Source organism: Accipiter gentilis, chromosome 5 (assembly GCF_929443795.1).
Source record: "Accipiter gentilis chromosome 5, bAccGen1.1, whole genome shotgun sequence".
In the NCBI taxonomy this organism is placed as follows: domain Eukaryota; kingdom Metazoa; phylum Chordata; class Aves; order Accipitriformes; family Accipitridae; genus Astur; species Astur gentilis.
In genome coordinates, this window is record NC_064884.1 from 598,335 (window position 1) to 611,502 (window position 13,168).

Here is a 13,168-nt window from a genome sequence, read left to right on the forward strand (position 1 = left end):
CTCAGCTAGGCCAACATCGCGCAGAGCTTTTCCTCAAAAAAAAAAAATTAAAAAAATTTTAAAAAAATCGCCCAAACCCCAAAGCAAAATAATTTCTGCAAGCCAGCCTGCGTTCCTCCTATCTGCTCCAACACCCGGCCCTGCTCAGCGCATCCCCCCCCCCCTCCCCGGGGCTGCCTGCCGCTCCTCTCCGGGGCTGCCCCCACCCGCCCGGGGGCGGCTTTAACCTCCGGCTCGGAGCGGGGGGGGGGGGGGGGGGAGAGGCCGGGCTCCGCGGGGCCGGTTTCTCCTCACCGCCCGCCCGATCCTTCTGCCGAGTCGCCGGTGGCGGCGTGGGCTGCGCCGGGCGCGCACGTGTGGCGGCGGGGGTGGCCCGGGGAGGAGGAGGAGGAGGAGGAGGAAGGAGGGAGGTGGCGGGGGGGGGGCCGGGCCGGGCGGGAGCGCTGAACGGCGGGCAGGGCTGGGCGCGGAGGAGGGCCCTGCCCCGGCCTCGGCCCCCGGCGGGGCGCTGAGCGCTGGCGGGTGTGTATGGCCCTGCGCGGGCGGCGATGGCTGCGCGGTGGTGATGGCCCAGCGCGGGCAGCCCGCACCGCACGCCATGGCTGCCAAAGAGGAGCTCTACAGCAAAGTCATCCCCCGGCGGAACCGGCAGCACCGAGCGGGGACCATCAAACATGGCTCGTCGCTGGAGATCCTGCTGTCCATGGGCTTCCCCAAAGCCCGGGCGTAAGTCGCCGTGCGGGCCCCTTCCCACCCCCCCACCCCACTCCCCTTTTCGTTTTACGGACGGCGAGAAGCGACGGGCGCCTTTCTGCTTCGCTGCTCCGCACCGGGCGGCGGCGGCGGCGGCGAGGGGGGGGGGGGGGGATGCGCCGCCGGCAGCGGCCCGGGGATGCTGTCCGGGATGCGCCCGGTCGCCTCCCCCGGCGGCCAGGCGGGAGCGTTGCCCCGGCTCCCGGGATGTGAGGGGACGGGGGAAGGGGGGGGTGGGGTGGGGCGGCAGGTGCCGTCCCGGTCCTCCCCTGTGCCCCCCCCGCGTCCCGTCCCCGCCGCCCGTGGGAGCCGGGGTGCTGAAGGGGGCTCCGGAGCAGCCCGCCCGCCCCGCATCGCCGGGAAGTTTGGGCTCGCCGGGGAGGCGATTTCTTTGCACCCCCAAGTGGAAACGGGAGCCCAGCGTTCCTACGCCTGGAAAATAAGAGCGTCCTTGGCGCAAGTGCTTCGGCTAACTCGGTCACCCGGGAGATTTTCCCTAATCCGCGCACGAGTCTACCGAAAAGGGACGGAGCAGTAGAAGAAAATTTACGTAGTCCAAAGCGGTGGGGTTTTTTCTCGCCCGGTTTAGCAATGCCCCGGTGTAATCTCCTTGCATGCGCTTATGCTTTAAATTCATGAGGCAGCAACCTAACGATAACTTACTAATGACTCTCCCGGTTTTAAACGTAGTGACTCCTGAAGTGGGACCGTGCGCTTCAGGATGCAAATGAAGCCGGCGGGGATTTGGGCGATTGCTTGATCTGCTTAAGTTTTCCTTTTGTCGTCGATACCAGTCAGAAGTCAGTGGTGTTGCAGCCTGTCTTTGTGCAGTTTTTTTCTAAACACACGAGATACACACATGCAGTTTTAAGGACACGTGCCATCTGTGGATTCATGAGGTTGCTGTGGATCCACTAGCACGTACAGAAAATCTAACGCGTGTTTTCCACTGTCCTACTTATGCTCCTGATGTCTGTCAGTGATCTATAGTTACCTATTGAAATCAACATACAGCATTTATATACCATGAATGCAAACAGAGGTAGTCGGAGTCTGGAGGAGACTTACTTCATGCTCTGCTTGTTTGGAAAACCAGATGTGCATCTTTCAGTGTAGCGAGAGAAAAAAACAGCTTGATAATACGACTGAAACTAAGTTATTACCTGCACAACAGTGCCATCAAGGCTGACAGTCAGCCCTGGTCTTAACTAACGGGTAGCTGAGGAGCTATGTCTATGGTTCATATTCTTGCCCAAGAAAACACTAACATTGGACAAAAAAAGGAACCAAAGCTTCATCGTACGAGACAGGGAAGGTTAAACGCAGAGAGCAAGCCAGGGAAAGGGGTAAAACATCCCCAACTGCAAAGAGTAGTTATTGCAAATATAACCGGCCAGTTGGGTAAAACTGCCTTGATACTAAATTCCAGATACTGCGATATAACCCTGTTTGACAACTCAGCCATCTGCTGGGCGGGGGACCACTTTCCCAATCTGAAGTAGCGACTAGTGCCTCTATTCCAGCCCGCTGGAAATACTACAAATAATTCATCATTAAAATTCAGATAAGAAGAAAAACGGAAATAGAACCAGCAACTAAGTACTGCCACCAAGGGTACGCTACGGAACGGCACACAGGTTGGGAAAAGTGAGAGATAGGACTGCATGGCAAAAGGACATTCCCTAAAGGTCACTGCTTCCCAGAAGCTGTTTTTTAACTCCCAAGTACATTACTCTGCAAGTGTGAATGAAAGACATTACCGAGTTGCCAGGGAGGTAAAAACACCCTGTCTCCCAAAGTCGGTACTGAGAAGTAGCCTTAGAACAAAGCCCTTTTGAGAGTCTTCTCCCAAAACTCTCCCAACCCCTGTTTTCTGTCCCAAAGCCACAGTTACAGCAGGAGACAGAGAATTCAGCGAAACGGCGGATTTCAGATCTGTGCCTGTAGATCCTGCATACAAATACAAGCCAGGCTGATACTTAAAAAAGTGGTGACCATCTGTTTGGGTGGCTTGTGCAAAACAAAGCTCCGAGTTGTCAGACTAGTCTGTCAGGCGTGTCACAAAATGCCATTGCTGTTGGCGTCAGTGGCCGCCTGGCTTCTTGATAGAGCCAGGGGGATTGATTGGGGCAGGGGACGGAGAGGACTGTTGAAGCCAGGGTAAGAGACGCAGGAGCTACGTGGAGATCCCCAGAGTGCTGCTTTCAGATCTGGTATTGAGACAGTACCGAGGTCCTGGAGAGTACTCACATTGCCTAACTCTCAGCTTCTAATTCAGCTCGAGTAACTTCATGTACCTCACACCCGTACTAATGGACAGCTTTTGTCTCTTCAAAACTGAAATAGTTAATTATTTGATAGTCCTTCTCCATGCTTGCGGTTTATAACAGCAGTAAGAGCTCAGATGGCCAGGATGATCCTGGGCTTGCGCTGCTGACAGGAACCGAGGATTCTCATGTTCATTTTATTTTCCTGGTTCTGTGTTACTTTGGGCAAGCCGCTTCCACCCTGTGTATGCTAAAATAATCAGCGGTGAAAGACTAAATATGATTTCCAAGTATTGCTGGAGGGTTAGTATAGCCTAGCTCAGTTAAGGGTAGAAAACAGTATAAGCCAGGCTGAAACCAAGAGAGGATGTCACAGGCGTTTATGCTTCAGGTATCCAGTGCAAAACTGCCATGGATCTTTTGTTCAAATCGAGGCGTTATTAAATAAGCCTTTATTTGTCAATCCTGTGTGTGGTTTATGGGGGACTGGGGATACAGGGTCCATCAAAGAAAGACATACCCTTCCTTTCCGAACGAAGATAAATTAAGAGCAGGTAGAGACATCACCGATGTCGATGACCCACAACACAGACTGAGACCCCGGAGGTTTTCCCCATTCCCCCGCTAAAGTCCTTGTCGGCACAGTTAGAACAACAGCTCTATCGTGTGCTCCTGGACAGACGTCTGTCTGTCTCTTTTCCTCCTTCCCAGCAACAGCTTCAATTCAGCTGGGCTACTCTAAATTACGTGGTGATGCAGTGGTGTACAAACCACCTTTGGATGCATTTACCTGTGGATGACAATTGCTCAAACCAATGTAGTATGTCATTGCTTTGGACTATTACTGTGAAGAGCTGTTCTATTTTGGGTTTTTTCGTCAGCACGCAGTCATTATTTTTTTATTTTGCAATTAGCCCATTATATTACGTACTGTCTAGTCACACAGGAGAAGGCTGTCCCTATCCCGAGTGGTTTCTGATTTAAACAAAGGAAGGAAGGCAAAGGTAATGTTACGGTTGCCATTTTGCAGTTTGGGCACTGAGGCAAGCATTTTACCAGGGGTCACACAAAAGTCTAACCAGATCCCTAGTGTCTCAAGACCCTGAACACAAGAACAGGCTTCCTCTAGAAAGAGATTTCACACAACTGTTATTTCCCAGTTGAAATATTGCACCTCATCTTGTTATGGATCTACTGTCAGTGGTTGCACCCACAGATCTAATCTGATTGCCAGCACCTCTCATTATTGTGTGATAATCCCTATATAGGTGTTGATAGTCTTCCTGAGAGTAAATAGACGGGGAACCACAATGTAGTTTACAGACCATTGAAACCACAGGGGATCCCTTAAAACTGTTATGCATGTACAAGAAATCAAAAAAATCTATGCATAACATGCATCTCTGTAAAATGGTAAACACAGGAAAATTTAATGATGGACTGCAGTTTCTTTCAGGATGGAAGAAGGCCTCTGACCAAAATTAAATTATTGGAACTAATATAGGCATAAGCAGTTGAAATGCTCTAGCCTGTATGGTGCAGAAATCAGCATGGCTCCGGAATCTGTAAAATCTCAGTGATTCACGGATTTTAAAAGTTTTGTGTCAGAATTGAAACTCCTCCAAAATATCCTCAAAACCAGAAAGTTAAAATTCTAGTATGAGAAACAAATCCTGCTTTCTTTGTTTTAATTCTGGGTGCGCAGATGTGCACGAATATATAAATATATGAAATCTAAAACGTTACTTGACTTTCTGCATACAACTCTTGAATTCAAGCCACAGCCCCGAGGTACTGTTTCAGAAGAGATACAGACCTAGAAAAGTGAAGATAATTCTCTGGCCTCTGTCATTACTCAAACTGGGTAAATCACTGTCCATAAACAGAACACTTAAAGTACAGGCATCATGCTTTTTTGGTTGCCATGCTCTGTGTGATAAGCATAAGAGATAAGCGCTGTTCTTGATACAGGTGGCAGGTGGCAAAGCTTTCCAAAACTAAACTGATGCTCCTTCCCATCATCTCAGCCTGAAAAAGGGGAACCTTCTTCTACAGACAGGTCCATAATGTTGGTTTAGTGCGCAATGCTGTGCTCCTGGGTGGATCTGCTGACGCTAGACATAATTGCAAATACTTCCCCCTCATAAAAATGGGATAGACAGAAATATTGTAGAGTTTACCATGAATCAACTTCACTGCTTCCCCTATGCTACGCATTTCCTCCTTCCTCCCTCTCACAAAAGACCACCTGGGTTTAACTCTGTGTTCATGGGCTTGAAGAGGAGTTAATTCACAAAGCTGTGCCACATTTCCCCTGGTCCTGAATAGAACCAAGCCAGGCTGATTTTGATTTCGTTTCTCGGTAACTATGAGAATTTAGGACTACTAACAGTTTCATTATTCTCAAAGAAAAGAAGCTGAAATCCAGTTTACAAACAGTAAAATCTTCACTTGTGTTTTGAAAATGTTTTCTAGGCTGCTAAAACATGTTTTGCCTAGTAACAGACGTGGCAACATAGCAGTAGTTCAGCACGGAAAGGCTGCAATGTCTTTCATTCCTCTAGGGTTTGAGCTGGATTTGGGAAAATACTGCATGGAAAATAAGTGCTGCAGATAAACTTTTGATTTTGAAGTGGTTTATGTTCCTTCATGGCCTTGCCTTCAGGGTACTAGTTTTCTGCACCTGGCTGAAATTCATCTTAACTACAAAGGACCAGCCCGAAACGTAGGCATCCCCTAAGTCCCACTTGAGCCCAAGCTTTAGAAGGGTTTTCATAATTCACAGTGACTTGTGTTGGCCCAGGGTGTGGAGGGAAACCCCATCCCAAGTGAAGAAGTTGATGCGTGGAAATGTTTCTAGAAGCAACAGTTTAGGCGGCTACACTGAAAGTGGACTTCCAAGTTTGTTAACAGCATGGGAGGAAATCTTCAGCTATGAGAATAGAAAATCCAGGTGGTGTAGCTGCAAGGGCTTAGGCAAAAGCTTCCCCTAATAATGCTGTGTCTGTGCTCATCGTTCAAGACAGCGAGTTTTGGGCTTGCCTAGAGCCGCTGGACCGTGCAGTAGAGAAACCGTCTAACCAAAGTACTTCCATTTCCAGTACTGCATATCAGCCATCAGGCCGATGGACATTTTTAAGTAGGAGCTTCGTAGGAGGTGTTTGTGACCTGCTTACGCTCTCCAGATAGTGAAAGAGGAAGAACTTGCTGGAGGTGCACCCTTTGGCAGACCACTTGGACAAGACCTGCTTTCCTACTGTGACCCTCCCTTTCTATGTGCCTGTTTGAGCTTTTGTCAGAAGTTGAGAGGCACGCAGCTCTTTGCCCATGCCGGGGTTTAATGGATGAGATTCTGCATTGTAACTTGAGCAACGGTTTGAGCAATTCACTGGTCTAGTTCGTGTATTGCAATTCCTAGGTTCAGCACTGAGGCCTCTGAACAATTTTGTACATCTGTGCTGGAAGGGATTCAACAGGTTTGCACTGCGCAGTGGAACATGGATACTGTGATTGAGTTAGCAGCTGCCAGGAGGGTGCACTGGAGAAAGGCTTGAGCAAACGTACATTTGGGACCGAGTCCTGCGGCTGCTCTGCATATGGATTTTTTTCCATTGGCTTTATTGCAGATTTCTGCTGTGGGACCGAGAGGTGATTGCTGCAAGTATTCAGACTGTTACGTGCCAGCGGCTCCACTGTCTTTGGTGTGGGGGAGATCTCTATCAGACAGTTCCTTACTTGAAAGATTGAAAGTGATAAAACATAGAGGGGTCTTTATTTCCCCTGTATAGTCTGGAAACTGAGGCACAGGGAAGTTTAGATATATACGTCAAATGTGTAGTTAGGCTGGCACTTGCACCTGACTCTGTAGAGTTTCAGTCTGTTAGCTTAATCGCAAGACTTAGATATCTGGTCTAAGTAGAACATCTCTTTCCATGACATTGTATACAATTTTCAAATAGAGAGAGACCTTCTCTTATCAGAGGCTGAAGAAGCCATTCCTGTGATAAGATCACACCCTAAAATGATAACGGCAGGAGTAGCACTCCATGTTACCTCAGTGATTCAAGATACTGTATACCTAACTGCCATTAATCATATCTCATAGTTGGGAGAAGTGGAACAACCAGATATTCAGGTCTGATATTGACAAACAAAATGCTTCTGCCACAAACATCAAGAAAATGGTTTAAGGGCAGAGCATCCCTATACAAGGATTGCTCACAGTAGAGCCAAGGTCAGCGAGTCACTGCAACACTTGCTGCATAAGTGCTAGCTGCCCAGAAGGCAAGCTTGCACAAGTTCAGGGGAGGAAAAAAAACCACCAACACCTTTATAGTACCTTCACACACCATGCTTCCTTGGGATCTCATATTTAAATGTCTGAGTAGCATCACCATCTGCAGCAAGTTCCCAGTTCGGTGGCAAGTCAGCCAGAAGACAGCCATCCCTGGATTTCCGAGATGTGTTTTTCAGGGCTATCTAACTCTGGCAAACACTGTAAGAGCTGTCAGAAAGTTTCCTGGTCCCCGAGTACTTAGTTCGTTTTGGTATTGAAATGACACGGTGACGAGAAAACATTTGCTTGTGCTTCTGTCTCCCTGATGATTTTTTTTGTCTTGGAGCAAAGGTCCTGAACTTGATCCTACCCTCTAGACTAGGAAGGAGAGGCGCTTCCGAAAGTGCACCCCAGGCCCCACATGTCACTGACAGAGCCTGAAAAATTACTTTCTGCCTTCTGTGTCAAAACCCCAAGCAGTTAATAACTTGATCCTTACTATGCAATTCTCTTTCAAGCTACATATCAGTTTGGAGTGATACAGATACCAGTGTTATCTTCTCCTTTTCTGTCCCTTTTTCTCTTTCGCTTCACAGACCTGATACTTCTCTCAGGGCCCAGTTTAAATTTACCGATGAGATTCTCAAGACAAAGTCTCTCGCTAGAGAAACTCATGATTTCAGATATCCAGCATGGACTATTTGAAGGGAGCCTTGTTTGCATAAAATGCTGATTAGTCTTCCCCCTTCGAGGCTTGGTGACAGCGCTGGCCTGTTTCTGCAGAATTCTGCAGCACTTATAAAGCCCTCTGCAAGTTTACTCCTAGATTACTGCTGCCACTTTGCTATGCAAGAGCCGATGCTCAAAGGGTGCTGCCAGCCCTCGGGACCTCCTGAACAAATACACTGACAGAAGTCAGGGAGGAATTCTGCTCTTTGAAAGATCATGAGCGAAAGTTTCAAAAAAAAAAAAAAACCAAAAAAAAACCCCTGAAAAATTGGTGCTTTTAAATGTCAAGTGCTAACCTTGCTGGCTCCTGATGAGACTTGCATTTTTAAGTCACCTTTGAATGTGAATCTTAGGCTCCCAAGTCTTGCTCACACTTGAAAATGTTGCCCTAGGTTTTAACTGGCACTCATAGTGGATTCACAGCATGTGTTCTGCAATTGCAAAAAGAATAGAGACATCCGTGTGTGTGTCTGTACTGCACCAGTCTAATTATCCTCAACAAGCAGAGTCATCAAAAGAGCTGTAGTTTAGCAGCTGACAGCATTTTGGATTCCATCACCAAGACTCTCTGCAGGCTTTGTGCATTACAATGGGGTGCGCCGTGGCGCCTGTGTCTTACTCACCCCCTATATAAACAGACCTGAAAAGAATAGGCCTCGGCTTTGCTTGGCATTATTCCGTCTCCAGCATATCCTACGCTGCCCGGTCGTGCACAAAGACTGAATCTAGAGAGCAGCGTAAAGTGGAGGGGCAGAAAACAACAGCAAGAAATAATGGGATGGGTTGAGGGAATTGCTCAAGTCATCGCAACAAAGCACCTGACAGCATGCATAAACGGTGTTTTAGACATCTTGTACCTCTTGTCTGTGTTCATAAGACACAGGTGCTGCCCTTTCAAATCTACTCTCCCAAACTTGTCCTGAAGCTTTGACAAGTCCCAGCAGCAAAAGGTGCTTTTTAAGGTACTCCCAAACACCCGCAACTCACGGTAGGCAGCTAAGAGATGTCAATCTCTCACACCCGGGGAGCAGGAGCCACTGCTCCTCCATTCCCTGAGAAGCCTCAGCCTTCCCCTGTTTTACACGGGTTCCCAAAAGAATAAAGATCAGCACAGAGAGGAGAGTTGCACGTGCAGATACGGCGATACCCTGACAGGTATCATCAGGACCTGAGACGTTTCTGTCCCTCACCAAGCAGCTGCGTTAAATTTAAACGGAAAGCAAGCAACTATAAACTGGGACCTGGAATGATTGACAGGAGGTGTGTTTGATGCCTTTGCTTTCCCCAGACACCAAATTCAAGTCCTTGAGACTGACTGAAGTCTCCTGTCATTGCCAGCACGAATACCTTGCAGGCCAGTCCCTGTCGTCAGGAGATTAGCATGAAAATGCTAGCAAAAGGTTATTCACGGGCTGAGCAAACAGCAGCCCTGAGGAGACGTTGGGATATCTGTCTTCTGTGCTAGAAATGCAGAGGCATACCCAAAGATGGGTAACTCTGATAAACACCCTGGCCTTCCCTAGCCTGACATGGAAAGAAGTTTTAACTGTATTTCGCTCACACCCATCCCCCCGTCCCGTCCCGTCCCTCCCGTCCCTCCCCCCCCCCCGCTATTATCAAATGCAAGTCAAGTGCCACTTTTTTCCCTTTCTTGTAGTATTAGCTAGGCTCTGCAGTTCGCGATAGCGCAGAATTAATCATTCGTGGTTGGTGATGGTGAAATAATCACCAGTGTAGAGACGGGTGTGTTTCAGAGAGATTTTTCATCTCCTGATTTGTAAAAATGACTATTTTCTTTCTCCTCTACCTAATGAAATATAGCAAGTTCTTACATGACGCAAATCTCATTAATGGCCTGACTCAGCAAAGCCCTTGAGCACATGCTTCTCTTGAATGGCTGAGATTAAGACGTTCGATACATTTCTACCGAGCATGAAGGGCAATGCATTAAATGCCATTGGAAGTACCTGAAATAGATAAAGTGGTACTGTTTTACTTCTAAGTGGTTCCTCATTTTATCGAGAGCGATTGAATCAGTTTCATGACGCAAATTTCAAGCCCCAAGTTCGTGCTGACGTGAAACACTAGTATTGTTTTTCCCTTGTATGGCACCAGTGAGTAGAAGCCTGATTTTTATGCACCACAATCCTGTTGTGCTGGGGGCTGTGCAAACAGAAAAGGAAAACATCATCCCTGCTGCAAGAGCCGGCAATCCAAATAGGAGCCAGAGAGTGCAAATGTCTGGAGAGGAGGGTAAGGAGAGGCCACACGAGGAAGCAGACAGTATCATCTCCTGCTGACAGGCAGTGATCCCATCACTGCCTCCAAAATCCTTTACTCCCAGTTGTTACCCATAGTTACAGCAAGTTAGATTGATGGGTGAAATTCACAGCTGCATGAGAATGGCAATGTTATGAACAGCTACTTTGAAATAAGTATCAGTTCCCATTTTACAGACAGAAAAATTTAAAATGAGACAATACATCAAGTCGCTTGATGCCAGAGAGGGCATCTTAATTAACATTTGCCATCCACTTGAGACAAAGGGCACTCCAGAATTGCAGGCTGTAAATGGTGTCAATGATGTCCTGCTCCCTTGTTCTACTATTATATTGAATTTATGCTTCACAATCAATATTTCTTTTGAGACTAGCTGCCAAGTCCTAGCAAGTGTCAAATCACAATATATTACCCATGGATACATTGCAGTCAGTCCTCCCAGGCACCGTTCAAAGAAATCTCAAACTAAACAAGAACTGGATCTGGTTCATATTCACACTAGTCCATGGGCAGTGCAAACAAACCTTGGAGTAAATGTAACTTACAGCTGCACCTTACAAGACACATTTATGTTCCCTTTACAGTCGCTTCGACCCCCTCCCGTAGCATAGCTGTATCATAAATGCATTCATGTTCTAAAGGGCAAAGCCTTCTGGTAGTGTATATCAGCCCAGCACCGTTTACTTTGTTGGAACAACACTAATACAGGCTGGCTGAAGATCTCACCCAGAAATAACCCAACTTTCATTGCTCATTGATTTTTAGAGAAATTGGGTTTTTACACCATTCCAGTAATGCAGAGAGTCTGCGTATAAATAAGAATCGGTACCAAAGTCTCTGGGAGAAAAATAACAACCTCGGGTGTTTCTTGCCTATTCGCAGCACATTTTTATGTTAGGGCCGTGGAGTCTTTTATAAAAAAGAGTGACTCCAGCTCTGTGCCGCAGCACAGCTACCCGCTGCCCAGCTGCTCCGTGCTGGGGGAGCACCGGGGCCTCACAGCGCTTTCCAGAGCTGGTGCACGTAATAATGTTTTCTCGGGCAGCGTGGGTGCAGCTGCCTCCCCAGGTACCCTGATTATTTGGGTCTGAAACAACATCAGCCAAGCGTAGCAGGCTGGGGAGAGGATGAGTCAGGATCGGCCCACAGAGACCCAAATCACGCACGCTCCCTGCAGCGGGCAGATAGCTTGTGCCGTGGCGGCGCAGGACAGCTGATGCTGCTTCCTTCCAATTTACGGTGATTACAGGTTCACTGCTCCACAAACATCCGTCGTCTGTGCTGTTTAACCCCCTCGCTTCTCAGAGTTAGCCCTGATGTGGACAAGAGGCCTCCCGTGTGGGGTGAGCTGCACAACTGGGACCTCTTACACCAACCTGGAACCAGCTCTGTGGGGGTATTTTAAGTCTCACTGACCCACTCCCCCGTGGTATTTCCTCTTTTCTCCCTAAGGTAGAATTTTCTCCTTGCAAATGGGAAGATTGGCCTTCAGAAGAATTCTCCATTTCATCATCCAGCTTCCCAAAGAAGCTCATCAGATACTATCTCTGAGAGAGGATTTAAGTCCCTAAGAAGACCCTGACTTTGGGGGTCTTTCTGACTCCCACCACTTACTGCCCCAAAGCTGCTGATCCTTATCGGGATCAAAGGATTGTAAGCCCTCGGGAATTCTAAGGGGGAGAGCGGCGTGTTAGAAGTGCGTGGTGTGATTGGGGTTTTGTTCGATTCCCCTACCAACGTTGGACAGCCACCGCTCGTACAGCCTTTAACTCCTTGGAAAGTGCATCGCGCAGAGAGAAACTTCGGCTGGTGCTTCGCCCCTGTGATTTCAGCCTAGGCTGCCTCTTAGTGGCTCGAGCACCCCCGAAACGTGTCTCGCCAGGCTTCTTGTGTGAGTCAGCCTAACCAAGGGCAGCCTGCTGCGAATCTTTTCATGTTCTCCTAGGAAACTCCTGTGACCAGCTGCTGATTTCTTTGCTTGCGCTTGGTGTTTAGATAGGCCCATCTGCTGCAAAGTGAACTTTAAAAGGGTAAAGCCAAGGCCGCCCAGCTAAAATGTGGCTATAGGCGGGAAAAAATGAATAGGTCTTTTAGGATGACGCAGAAACGGGCTGCAAGAGCCTGAGGCCAGGTTGGCAGAACGACATTTGGATCCTTTGGGCTTAGAGATCCCTCAGCATGGCAACAGGACTGCCATGTCTTAATGATCTCTCCTCCTTCCATTCGCACCCCCAGTCTCTGTTCCACCAGTCTGCATGACAAATGGAGATAAAATTCCCCTGTTGCTGTGGCTGCCACGGCCCCGTTTCAACCATAGGACTAAGAGCTTGCTGAGGTGTCACAGGACTTTCCTGGACAACAGCTTAAGAATTTTACATACTTGCTGTCACCAGCTTGCTCTAGGGGAGAAGGATGGCAGAGACACCATTTCAGTCCTTCCTGACAGCCGGTGGGCTTATGCAGATATGGGAAGGGATGAGGGCAGTGTATGCCAGAGCATGCAACCTAACACACCCTGTCTTACTTCTGCGGGAGTGAGGGGCAGCGAAGAGGACACAGTCACCAGGGTCTGTTTATCATCCTCTCTGTCAGTGGAAAAGGTTGTCAGATCTAACAGGAAGCTCAAGTGAGCATCGCAGCAAGAGCAGCCCACCCAGCAGACCGGCTGCTGGCTTAGGAGAAGCATCTGCCTCGGTTCTTTGCACCGCGGCTGGCTTCAAGGGCAAGGTGCTGCTTTCTTTCGGCCTCAGGTGCCCATTGGTGGAGGAGTATAGTAACTCCCTGTCTCACAGGTGTTTTGGAGGATAAATACATTAAAGATTGGGAATATAAAGGTGCGAGCTTTGATAGTGATGGGGGATAG

At 48.2% G+C, this 13,168-nt stretch overlaps 1 protein-coding gene and 1 long non-coding RNA gene across 3 annotated transcripts in view; both read left to right on the forward strand.

The window, feature by feature from the left end:
* The first annotated feature begins 430 nt into the window (after positions 1 to 430).
* Positions 431 to 13,168, forward strand: part of UBASH3B (ubiquitin associated and SH3 domain containing B) — a 74,697-nt gene continuing 61,959 nt past the window's right edge. Inside the window, exon 1 of one of the 2 annotated variants that reach the window (XM_049799831.1) lies at positions 431 to 726. In XM_049799831.1, coding sequence (XP_049655788.1) covers positions 566 to 726 — 161 coding nt within the window. In that variant the 5' untranslated portion in view covers positions 431 to 565. The remainder of the gene's footprint in view (positions 727 to 13,168) is intronic. The other variant, XM_049799832.1, reaches the window with a different exon arrangement.
* On the forward strand, positions 925 to 8,240 carry LOC126038290 (uncharacterized). Its single transcript, XR_007505986.1, has 2 exons — positions 925 to 1,316; positions 1,444 to 8,240. It is a non-coding gene; the product is annotated as an uncharacterized LOC126038290 (long non-coding RNA).